The sequence below is a fragment of the Bubalus bubalis genome, chromosome X (assembly GCF_019923935.1).
Source record: "Bubalus bubalis isolate 160015118507 breed Murrah chromosome X, NDDB_SH_1, whole genome shotgun sequence".
In the NCBI taxonomy this organism is placed as follows: domain Eukaryota; kingdom Metazoa; phylum Chordata; class Mammalia; order Artiodactyla; family Bovidae; genus Bubalus; species Bubalus bubalis.
Window position 1 is genome coordinate 5,109,019 of NC_059181.1, and position 12,772 is coordinate 5,121,790.

General features: G+C 49.6%; 1 protein-coding gene across 10 annotated transcripts in view; it reads right to left on the bottom strand.

Moving 5' to 3' along the window:
• The window catches only part of PNPLA4 (patatin like phospholipase domain containing 4), a 43,401-nt gene extending 34,115 nt beyond the window's left edge, over positions 1-9,286 (bottom strand). For 7 of the 10 annotated variants that reach the window (XM_044937203.2, XM_025276651.3, XM_025276643.3 and 4 more), the window contains exons 1-4: positions 8,688-8,827; positions 6,213-6,405; positions 3,023-3,117; positions 1,164-1,299 (exon numbers count right to left, since the gene is read on the bottom strand). In XM_044937203.2, the coding sequence (XP_044793138.2) occupies positions 1,164-1,299; positions 3,023-3,117; positions 6,213-6,392 (411 nt within the window). In that variant the 5' untranslated portion in view covers positions 6,393-6,405; positions 8,688-8,827. Of the gene's footprint in view, positions 1-1,163; positions 1,300-3,022; positions 3,118-6,212; positions 6,406-7,815; positions 8,015-8,687; positions 8,828-9,036 lie in introns of those variants that run through there. The other 3 variants (XM_025276645.3, XM_025276644.3, XM_025276646.3) reach the window with 3 other exon arrangements.
• Positions 9,287-12,772: the final 3,486 nt, after the last annotated feature.

Below are 12,772 nucleotides of genomic sequence, written 5' to 3' on the forward strand. Positions count from 1 at the left end.
GCAGGTGGATTCTTTACCAACTGAGCCGTCTGAGCTACTAGGGAAGCCCTGGTGTGTCCTTGACAATTTAAAATATTTCATGTATCCCCTTACCAATGCATTGCTATTTGCAAGTCAGCTGAAACAGCTCCCAGAGATCATGAATTCTCAACCAGCTTCCACATGTGTGTGGACAGAAAGGCGTCAATGCCAAACAGAAGAAACGAAAAGGGAGCATTCGGTTGAAAAGGTTAAGAGACCCGGATTCCCACTGGCAATCGGTACACCCTGGGGTGTGTCACATAAAATCTTTCTGCCCCTTTCTTCTGTTAAGAAAGCAACAGAAGAGGTGTAAATCTTGCCTGTCCTGCCTGATTTACAGAAGGCATGTGGAAGGACTGAATACGGTAGTCCACGCACAAAGTCTTACGTGAACTGCAGAGCATTAACGTACAACAGTGTAAAGAACAGTTATTGGTACTCAAGTTCATTCACAGAGTAAATGTGGCCACACTGAACATCACGAGAAAGACACCGGGCTCATCCACAGGCCTCTGGGAGCCGCCTGCTGTGTTGTGGCCTCAGGAACACTGAGATCCATCCATGAGACGCAGGATTGATGGAGCACCCATTATTTCTGAGGCCCGAGATGCAAAGCTGGATTTAGACCAGGGGTTCGCAACCTCCGGGGTCTAATGCGTGAGGACCTGAGGCAGAACGGATGCAATAATAATAGAAATAATAGAAATGGAGAACCAGCAAGGACCTGCTGGACAGCACAGGGAACTCTGCTCAGTGTCATGTGGCAGCCTGGATGGAGGGGAGTTTGGGGGACAAAGGATGCATGTGTATGTATGGCTGAGTCCCTTTCCGTCCACCTGCAACTATCCCAACATTGTTTATTAATTAGCTATACCTCAATACAAAATAAAAAGTCTTTAAGGGAAAAAAAAAAAGAAAAAAGTGTTCCATGAAAGCCATCCCTGGCGCCCGGAACGTTGGGGACCGCTGATTTAAAGACCCTGCACGCTCACTGTGCTCAACACGCCACCGGCGCTGGCTGGCTCCCGCACCGTGGGCCGCGGCCGCCTTGACCAGCGCTGGCCGGCTCCCACACCGTGGGCCGCAGCCACCTTGACCGGCGCTGGCTGGCTCCCTGCACCGTGGGCCGTGGCTGCCTTTACCTTGACGAGGTCCTCCCTGCAGGGAAAGCTGGAGACGAGGCAGTTCTGCCCGGTCCTGGTGTTGGTGATGGAGACGTGTAGGCGGCCGTGGGCCAGCTCATGCGCGTTGGCGGGGAGAATCGACTCCACTCCGCTCCTGGAGGAGAGAAAGGGAGCGGCCTGCAGGACTGCACCCCCTCGGGCCTGCGAGCCTCCTAGCTGCCCCCACCTGAAATCCATGGGAGTCCAGACAGTGACGGACTCCAGAGGCTTAGCAGCTGCAGAATCTCACACGTCCAAATCCAAAAAAAAGATATAAAAGCGGAGGAGCAACGCCTCGCCCGTGTGTCGTAGACAGGACAAGGCAGCCAAGATCCGTGGGAGGAGGTCACCGTTTATACGGGGCATTGGGGTCAGGTGGACTCCTTGGTTACAGCAGGGACCAGCTCATAAGTTTGCAGGTTAACGACCATCGTGGAGGACAGCCATTCCGCTTCATGAAACTGGCAGGTGGAGCCCCTCTGGCCTAAAGATGAGGAGGATCGCGGGGCAGAGACAAGCGAGGAGATGAGACTGGGTGCCTGGGTAGCCAGGACAGGTCCGGACAGGGGATGTACAGAGAGCCAGAGAACTGCCATCTTGAGCAGCCGACTGTCCACCGCATGCTTCCCCTTTGATGACTGGCCGCCTCGTAAACATGTGAGGACTGACAATGCTTACTGAGCTCGCTACGGTCCCTCCACAGCACCCCGGTTACACAGGCCCTGCAGCTAAACATACTATATAAACGCTCTGCTACTCAGTCACATCCCACTCTTTGGGACCTCATGCACTGTAGCCCGCCAGACTCCTCTGTCCATGGGATTCCCCAGGCATGAATACTGCAGTGGGTTGCCATGCCCTTCTCCAGGGGAATCTTTCTGAATTGAACCCGAGTCTCCTGTGTGTCCTGCATTGGCAGATGGATCCTTTGCCACTGTGCCACCTGGGAATATATATATTCCCACCTGGAATCATGATTGCTGGGAAAAATATCAATAACCTCAGATATGCAGATGATTCGACCCTTAGGGCAGAATGTGAAGAAGAACTAAAGAGCCTCTTGATGAAAGGGAAAGAGGAGAGTGAAAAAGTTGGCTTAAAACTCTACATTCAGAAAACTAAGATCATGACATCTGGTCCCAACACTTCCTGGCAAAGACATGAGGAAATAGTCTCAAACTTTATTTTTCTGGGCTCCAAAATCACTGCAGATGGTGACTGCAGCCATGAAATTAAAAGACACTTGCTCCTTTGGAAGAAAAGCTATGACCAATCTAGACAGCATATTAAAATGCAGAGATATTACTTTGCCAACAAAGGTCTGTTTAGTCAAAGCTATGGTTTTTCTTTCCAGTAGTCATGTTTGGATATGAGAGTTGGACTATAAAGAAAGCTGAGCACCGAAGAATTGATGCTTTGGTGGTGTTGAACTGTGGTGTTGGAGAAGACTCTTGAGAGTCCTTTGGCCTGCAAGGAGATCCAACCAGTCCATCCTAAAGGAAATCACTTCTGAATATTCATTGGAAGGACTGATGCTAAAGCTGAAACTCCAATACTTTGGCCACCTGATGCAAAGAACTGACTCATTGGAAAAGACCCTGATGCTGGGAAAGATTGAAGGCAGGAGGAGAAGGGGACAATAGAGGAGATGGTTGGATGGCATCACCGACTCAACGGACATGAGTTTGAGCAAGCTCCGGGAGTTGGTGATGGACAGGGAGGCCTGGTATGCTGTGGTTCATGGGGTCGCAGAGTCGGACACGACTGAGCGACTGAACTGAACTGATTATATATATATATATATATATATATATATATATATATATATAAATACGTACCTCAATCGGGCCATGAGATCATAGCCAGGTGTTAGTGCCCCAAAAGACTGCCTTCGGATTTCTTCAGCAAAATCATAGGTAAACTTGTTGCATTCCTGAAAAAGAAAATTAACAGGTGACCCTATGTTTTGTCAGAAAGAAAGTCATTCTGGTTCCAGACGTCTGTGCCCACCACACAAGGTAATTATATAAGTGATAGTTGCTCAGTCCTGTCTGACTCTCTGCGACTCCATGGACCGTAGCCCGCCAGGCTCCTCTGTCCATGGGATTCTCCAGGCAAGAATACTGGAGTGGGTAGCCATGCCATCCTTCAGGGCATCTTCCCAACCCAGGGATTGAACCCTGCATTGCAGGCAAATTGTTTACCATCTGAGCCACCAGGGAAGCCTGCCAAACAAAATACCTGGACCCTACAAAGCTAACCCCAGATGTTGGGTGCTTCACAGGCTAGAATCCCTTCTGGGCCTGATCCTCACCCACCACTCTTGGTCCCCAGGCAAGCTATGTGTTCTCCCAATTACAATCTTTTTTTTTTTTTAATCACCTTTGGAAACTCCTTGAAGGCTGGATTCCAGTGCTAACTGAGCACTTTTTTTCTACAGACCTCTCTAAGGCAACTCTTCTCCCACGACAATTCTGTGGCCTCAGAAACGTTTCAATTGCAGCTCTGCAACAGCGTTGCCAATTAACACCAACACCGACAACACAGAAAGAAGTCGTGATGACTGTCGTCCGCAAAGAGCAGGGAACACTTTCTGCAGGTTAGTCCCGGGCAAAGGTGTTCAATACATGCCCCCCTGCTCCCTAAGTGGGGTCTAACAGGCAAGCCAATGCTGGATCCTCTATTGGCACATGCTCACGTAAGTCTGCAAGGGGGTTAACAGAACTAAAATAGACAGCCAGTGGGAATTTGCTGTGTGACTCAGGGAACTCCAACTGGGGCTCTGTGACAACCTAGAGGGGTGGGATGGGGAGGGAGGTGGGAGCGGGGTTCAAGAGGGAGGGGATATGTTATACTTGTAACTCATTCATGTTGTAAAGCAAAAACTAACACAACATTGGAAAGCAACTACATATTGTGCTTAGTCGCCCAGTAATGTCTGACTCTTTGCAACCCTGTGGACTGTAGCCCGCCAGGCTCCTCTTTCCGTGGGATTCTCCAGGCAAGAATACTAGAGTGGGTTGCATGCCCTCCTCTAGCGGATCTTCCCGACCCAGGGATCGAACCCAAATCTCCCGCATGGCAGGTGGATTCTTTACCACCTGAGCCACCACGGAAGCCTGGAAAGCAACTATACTCCAAAAGAAAAAAATATCCTATGACAAACCATAATAGAAAAGAATATTAAAAATTAACGTATATATATGTGTGTGTATGTGTGTGTGCATAACTAAGTCATTTATTGCACAACAGATATGAATAACAGCTTTAAATCAGCTATACTTCACTAAAAAGAAATAAGAAAAATAGAATTTGGGATGGGACGTAGGAGTGAGTTTTAAAAGGAAGGGGATATATGTATACCTATCTGATCCATGCAGATGTATGGCAGAAACCAAGACAATATTGTAATCATCCTTCAATTAAAAATAAGGAAAGGTTAAAAAAAAAAAAAGAATGCAAGGTGGATATAATCACCACACAGGACAGATAGGAAAAGTGAAGTTTGTAGGGTTAAGCATCTTTCCTACCATGCCATCCAGAATGCGTGTCATAGCCAGGATATGAACCCAGGCCCATCCTTGATTTTTTTAGTTCATCCATCCAGCAACGTACTGACATCAGACTTTGGGCTTGGCACTGGGATTCACGAGATACACAGAGCCCCTGTGTCAGGGGAGACACTGGCCGCAACCGCCCATCCTAACTCGGCTGGATAGTAACTGTTTACTTGAGTTACTTTACGGCAGGAGGTTCCTGGTAAGGAACGAGCAACCAACAAGCCAGCACAGAGGAGGAGTTCGGGAAAGGTCAAAGGGAGGACACCACGCGTCCTTCCACCTCCCAGAATCCTTCTCGCAGGCATCCACCTTGGCTGAGCAAACAAACAGGAAGGGCCGTGACTCAGACTGATGGCCCAGAGACAACCCGGAAACTAATCCCCTCACCCTAAAACCCCAGACTGCAAGCCACGTGGCAGAGTAGTCCTCCTGGGTCCCCTCACCCTCCTGCTCTCCACCAGGGCGCCCCTTCCCAAGAAAGTCTCCTGTGTTTACAATGTTTTGGTTCTGAAGACTAAAGTGTGAACTTGAATTCCTCCCTGGGCATGGAAGTGTTAATCATTGTATGATGACTATTCCAAGTGGTTAAGAGAATGCATGTAATTAACAAACAGAATATTTTCCACCCACTGAGGCTAGTTCTCAAAGTCAGAGAGAGCATCACGACTGTCTAGAAGCAGAAAATTGATTTTAAAAAACACCGTCCTTGCTGTTGTTTGGTTGCTAAGCTGTGTCTAAGTCTTTTTTGACCCCATGGACTGCAGCCCGCCATGCTCTTCTGTCCATGGGATTCTCCAGACAAGAATACTCGAGTGGGTTGCCATTTCTTTCTCCAGGGGATCTTCTGGACCCAGGGATTGAACCCGAGTCTTCTGCATGGCAGGCAGGTTTACTACTGAGCCACCATGGAGGGTTTAAAAATATAGACTGCATTAAATGAAAAACTTAATGAAAGCTTATTATTATTACTTCTAGATAAACTACTTGAAATTCAGGGCTTCTTACTATGGGAATGAAAAAGCCATTAATTAAATTCCATTATCATCCCATTTAAATTACAGGGTCATGTTTTAGTTTACAGGCCTGTCTGTAAGTAGAAGCAAGCTAAGACTTCATCAGCTACATATTCCAGGCCTTGAGGACAGGCCCTGTGTTCTCATGATCAGTTAACGGAGAAATAAACCTTTGCTGGAAAGAAACAAAGCTGGAATCTTAAGCCTAAAGCAATACTCATGAGCAAAATAAGGCATTTTCTTTCCTTGTCTCATTGTCACCCCCCGAATAACCCTCTTTTCCAAATGGAGAGCACAGCTCTTTAAGGGTGACGCTTTAAAACAAATCTTAACCTCTTCTGTTTCCCAGGCAAAGGATGACTTCTATGCAGTTAACTTAATAGAGTTAAACAATCATCTTCCCTGTTTGTTCTTAATTTACTGATGAGCAACACAGCCTAGTTACTACTAATTACCTCTATTTTCTGCGGCGCTGTGAGGAGAACCGAAGCAACCAAAGATCCCGCAGAAGCCCCGGCACAGGCCTTGACATCCTTCAGCAGCTTTCTGCCGTGGTTGCAGAGTGCTGATGCTGCCCCCAAGTGGTAAATGCCCAGAAACCCACACGCTGCAAAGGACAAGTTGATGTGCTTCATTCTAGCTGCGAAACTGGGGAAACAGAACCCAAGAAATGCCTGTAAGGTGGTATAGTTTGTTCCACATGGATGCTAGTCATCATTTCTTAGAAGTGATGATATAAATACAATTATGTATGTTTAATTATATATATATATATACACACACACACACACAAATATATGTATATGGGCTTCACAGAGAGCTCAGTTGGTAAAGAATCCACCTTCAATGTGGGCTAAACCCTGGTTCGATTCCTGGGTTGGGAAGATCCCCTGGAGAAGGGATAGGCTACCCACTCCAGTATTCTTGGGCTTCCCTTGTGGCTCAGCTGGTAAAGAATCCGTCTGCAATGCAGGAGACCTGGGTTTGATTCCTCGGTTGAGAAGATCTCCTGGAGAAGGGAAAGGCTACCCACTGCAGTATTCTGGCCTGGAGAATTCCATGGACAGTATATATAGTCTGTGGGGTTGCAAAGAGTATGTATATGTGTCTGCTACTGCTGCTGCTAAGTTGCTTCAGTCGTGACCGACTCTGTGCGACCCCATAGACCGCAGCCCACTAGGCTGCCCCGTCCCTGGGATTCTCCAGGCAAGAACACTGGAGTGGGTTGCCATTTCCTTCTCCAATGCATGAAAGTGAAAAGTGAAAGTGAAGTCACTCAGTCGTGTCCGACTTGAGTGACCCCGTGGACTGCAGACCACCAGGCTCCTCCGTCCATGGGACTTTCCAGGCAAGAATACTGGAGTGGGGTGCCATTGCCTTCTCTGGTATATGTGTCTACATACATACAATTTTCTGGTCTAAGCGTATTTTCAATCAAAGTCTAACTGAACATCCAAATCTTTCAAGGAAACATTTTCTTTTCCCTCGCTCACCCTGACCCAATATAATCATATTAATTAAAAAAATTAACATCAGTTTATATCTGTTCAGTACATAGACTGTGCAGCCTACTTTCTAATTACTTAGAAAAAAGCAAATGGACTAATTTCAACTGGCAAGGCATTTGGCCTTTTTTCTTAACCTTTTGAAACATTTGGGGGTCTGGATGATTGGTAACATTAGTAACATCACTACAGACTGTAGCAAACTCCAGATTAAAGACATATTTCTCTTTGCAAGTGGCATCAGTAAATTTAAAATAGACAGCTTGGCTCCGTACCCGTTTCCCTTGTGAGCATTCCTTTGTTTTTGTCTTGCTTTTGTTTTTAAACGGATGCTCACAATTATTCCATAATGCAATACTGAATTATTCAACAATTTAATGTATTTCATAGGGAAGTTTCTCAAGACAAACTGAGACTGCGACTGCCAAGGGCAATTGAAGGCCCAAAGAAATGTCACCTGCACCACCTGATATTTGCAACAAATTTAACTGTAAAATTTTTTCCCCCCTAAACCTCTGGGGGCATGATTTCACCATGTGTATAAAACATTCACCTTTGCAATGCTCTTCACTTGGATACTCTCCGAGTGAAGGGGAAAGGGGCATCACCCCGGATTTCGGTACCTTCAGATTAGGTATTTGGCCTGGGCTTGGAATTTAGGAACTCAAGGCCCTGATCCATCCTAAAAGAAATCAGTCCTGAATATTCATTGGAAGGACTGATGCTTAAGCTGAAACTCCAATGCTTTGGCCACCTGATGCCAACAATTGATGCTTTTGAACTGTGGTGTTGGAGAAGACTCTAGAGAGTCCCTTGGACCGCAAGGAGATCCCACCAGTCCATCCCAAAGGAGATCAGTCCTAGGTGTTCACTGGAAGGACTGATGTTGAAGCTGAAACTCTAATCCTTTGGCCACCTGATGCAAACAACTGACTCATTTGAAAAGTCCCTGATGCTGGGAAAGATTGAAGGCGGGAGGAGAAGGGAATGACAGAGGATGAGATAGTTGGATGACATCACCGACTCCACGGACATGAGTTTGAGCCAGCCCCGGGAGTTGGTGATGGACAGAGAGGCCTGGCGTGCTGCAGTCCATGGGGTCACAAAGAGTCAGACACGACTGAGCGACTGAACCGATCTGAAGGCCCTGATGCTTGGAGCCAGGCCTTGCGCGTTCAGTCACTGAAGCCGAGCCCCGGTTTGGGTTTCATTTCTTAAGGATGGAGCGGGGAGAAGCGTTTGGGTGCTCAGCCTCCAAGGAGCCAGCCCAGCGGTGGCAAGCCCAGTGCCCAGCCTCCCACCCTCGAGGTCTGGGTGCGGCGGGAATAAGGACGCCTCCTCTCTAGAGCCGCTCGCCCCTGGAGACACGTGGGCTGGCCAGAACGTGCGCCCCGCCCTCCGCCCCCCGTCCCGGTCCCGCTCTACCAACGCAGGTCTGAGGCACTTCGGCGCAGAGCAGCAGTCTCCCGCCCTCAACCGGAACCGGAAGGCGGGGCTGGGCCGTCATTCAACTTGGCCCCGCCGATCAGGGCGGGACGACGCGCGCCCTGGGCCCGCCCAGGAAGGTTCCGCAGGTAGAAGGCAGGCGCCCGGTCTACGACGTCATCGCGCTGTCGCCGGCGTCCACTCGGCCCCGCCTGCTCCGTTGAAAATCCCGAACCTAACATGGCGGCGCGCGCTCGGCTCGCTTCACCCTGGTGTTTCCTCTCGCGCGGGTAAGGGAGACGACATTCTGGGCTCGTATCGTCCCCGGATGGCTAAGGTCGGCCCTTACCTGCGAGTCCGCTGACCTCCGAACGACCCGCCTGTGCATTGCACCGGAAGTGCTTGGTCCTGTGGTCGGCTGATTCCCGGAAGTGGTTTCCCGTATCCTTCGCCTCGAGGCGGGCTCGGCTGTCCTTGTTAGGGTGGGCCGTCCCTCGGCTTTTGCAAGCCAGCCTGTGATTTGTTGTTCCTCAGCATTATTGGAGAGGCCGAACTACGGCTTTGGGCCGCGTTCGGTTCCTCAGGCCGCCTTAGGCTGTGTGGACGCGGGTTGTGTTAACCTTTCTGAGCTTCCCAGGGGACTTCTCTGCAAAACGGGGTGGCAAAATGCGAGCTGGCGCTAACGCGTGGAAGTTGGTGTTGCAGAGCCGGCCTGCAACGTACCAGCCTCTTGCTTTCGTCAGCGGGCACCACTGGCCCTCGATAGACCTAAGTGTGGCGGCCCGCACTCGGCTGGCATTTCCACCCAGAGTCAAAGGACCGGCGGCTCTTTTTGTCCCTGAACAATGTCTTCCCTGTCCAATCCTAACAATCAAGCCTGGAGGAATTGGTAGGTTTTGTGGTGGAAGGTGACCCAGATCCCCTTGTTGCAGGACAGCTTTATTCACACCGAAGCTACAGAAGAGAATCTGAAAAATGCCAAGAGAGTCTCTTAGCGGGAGAGGGAGTGGGCGGGAGCTCCCCCAATGGCCTTTCCCTTGCACCTTTTCTTTCTGCCCCGTTTGAGATTCCAGGGCCCTGGACTCTGCCCCAGGACATTTTGTGTAAGCAAGAGCGCGAAGGAGGTGATTTTGTTTTTCTTTCTTGTGAACAGCAGATCATGAAGACACCCTAACAACTATGGGTAGCACAACTGCCTTATGCTGAATTCTTGACTCCATTAGGGTTTAGTGAAGGGAAAGGGGAGTGGGTATATCAGGAAATGTAGAAGGACGCGCTGTTCAATCTTCATCCTTCCGCTGCCTTCTAACTCTGGTAGGGTGTGGTCTTTCCAAGAGAGCATCCTCCAGGGAACTTACTGGAAAAGAAGAAACCCAGGCCTCAGATCTAAAGCAGAGTCTGTGTTTCAGCAGAATCCCCAGAAGTTGCTTTGCATGCTAAAGTTGGCAAAGGCCTGGCCTAACACCTGGGGTGGTCTGGCTTAAAGTGACGTGGTGGCATCACAGATCTAAGGAGAGATAAGGTCCACAGAGCCAAAATCTGTGGTGCCACAGAGCCAGAATTTGGTGGTCATGGTGGCCAACCAACTGTTTCGTGCATTTGGGCACGGCCAGCAGGTTGAGACGGAGAAGGCAGTGGCACCCCACTCCAGTAATCTTGCCTGGAAAATCCCATGGACGGAGGAGCCTGGTAGGCTGCAGTCCATGGGGTCGCTAAGAGTCGGACACGACTGAGCAACTTCACTTTCACTTTTCACTTTCATGCAGTGGAGAAGGAAATGGCAACCCACTCCAGTGTTCTTGCCTGGAGAATCTCAGGGACGGGGGAGCCTGGTGGGCTGCCGTCTCTGGGGTCGCACAGAGTCGGACATGACTGAAGTGACGCAGCAGCAGCAGGTTGAGAAGAGGGCGACAGACGCTGAGATGGTTGGATGGCATCATCGACCCACTGGGCATGAGTTTGAGCAAGCTCCAGGAGATAGGGAAGGACAGGGAGGCCTGGCGTGCTGCAGTCCGCGGCGTCGCAGAGGTGGACACGGCTGAGCAGCAACAACAACAACAATCAGGATGATTCAGAAGACAGATGAGCGATGTGTCCCTGGGGCAGCAAGGCTGAACCCCACGACTCCGACATCCTTTGTTAAAAGGAAAGATGAGATCAGCGGTTACTACCACGCCTGTCGATGAGTGTGATCCGGCCACATCTAAGAGTCACAGAAAAGTGTTCACGAGCTCTGTAATAAAACTCTTAACAATTTAAACTCTAAAAAATAAGGAAACATCCCTCTTCTCTCCCTTTTAGCCCTTGTCATACCTACGTGTCACTAATTAAAAGGTTCATTTTCATGCGACTAATTAAAAGGTTCAGTTACCTTTTCTTAAGGAAGAATATCAGATTTAAGCATGTTTGTTTTCATAATCTCAGCTCCATGCATACTGCTTGTCGCATAGTGCATGATTAATAAATATTTGTTGTGATTGTTGGATTTAAGTAAATTACTCTTGTGAGGAAATAGTACTTTAATTGCCCTTTAAGATCTTTTTTTTTTTTTCAGTAAATCTTTTGCCTGTTTTTGCCTCTCTGTTTTCCCCAGTAACTTAGTTTTGAACTGGCTTCGTTGCTAGCCATTTATCAGACATTTATTAAGGACCCATTGTTTAACAGACATAGTGCAGGTACCGGGCGCACCCAGTTAACAGGGATTCATTCTTCCTCACCTAAAGCCTAGCGGGCAGGGAGGCAGCCGATGTGTAATTGTAGAGGCGTGATCGTGTGCTAGTACACAGGCACACCGAGATGCTGTGCGTGTCCACACTGAACTGGGGCCTAGTGAACCCTTAGCTCTGAGAGGCATCCATGAGAGCAGCTGGCACAGAAGCAAAGCGCCCAAGGCTTTCCCTGTCCTCAACTTGAGTGAAAGTTGCTCAGTCGTGTCCGACTCTTTGTGACCCCGTGGGCTATACAGTCCATGGAATTCTCCAGGCCAGAATACTGGAGTGGGTAGCCTTTCCCTTCTCCAGGAGATCTTCCCAACCCAGGGATCAAACTCAGGTTTCCCACATTGCAGGCGGATTCTTTACCAGCTGAGCCACCAGAGAAACCCACTGGTGTGGGTAGCTTATCCCTTCTCCAGTGGATCTTCCCAACCCAGGAATCAAACTGGGGTCTCCTGCTTTGCAGGCAGATTCTTTACCAACTGAGCTATCAGGGAAGCCCATCCTCAACTTCCTCCTGCAAAATTTGATCATGTGTTTTCATCAAGAAGGAGAAAGATGCAGGCAAGGGATGCTTGCCACCCCTCTGCCCCAAGGACAGGGCCAGAGTCTCTCGTGTTGCAGTCTGCCATCCACGTGGTGGGATTTGTGTTCTAGCCTTGGCATCCTAGCACAGGTGAACAAATCTGTGGGGCATGTCATCATTCTGTGTGACACCCTTATGGTCCCTCCATGTGGCAGCTCCTCCCCCCTGTCACCTCCTCCCAGAACTCTGCGTGCTGAGCCTGATGGAGATGAAAGAAGAAATGCACAGGCTTCAGTTTCAGGGGGTTGTGGCCAGAGCATTGGCCCACACAGCGGCGCCCTTGCCCCAGAGGCATCGAGGTGGTACCGCAGGTCGCCATGGCCTGGTAAAAGCATCCCTTGTGTCGAGACCACCGTAGAGTTTGGAGGAAGGCACTTCTGCAGTCCTGGAGTAGAGCATGCCCTGGGCCCCCACAGAGAAGGAGGCTGCGTTCCTTCCCACGGGTTGTTGTCGCTCGGGAGGAAGGGCAGGCAGCTGTTGGTGAATGACACCACAGGGAGGGAATAAAGGCCGTTTAGAGGGAGTTGGCGAAGAGCCAGGGCTTACCTGGTGGTTCGTTGGTAAAGAATTCACCTGCAATGCAGGAGACCTGGGTTTGATCCCTGGGTTGGGGAAGATCCCCTGGAGAAAGGAAAGGCCACCCACTCCAGGATTCTGGCCTGGAGAATCTCATGGACAGAGGAACCTGGCAGGATACAGTCCATGGGGTCGCAGAGTCAGACACGACTGAGCGACTAAGCACAGCACAGCACCACGCTGAGAGACAGAGACAGAGAAGCTGGCCT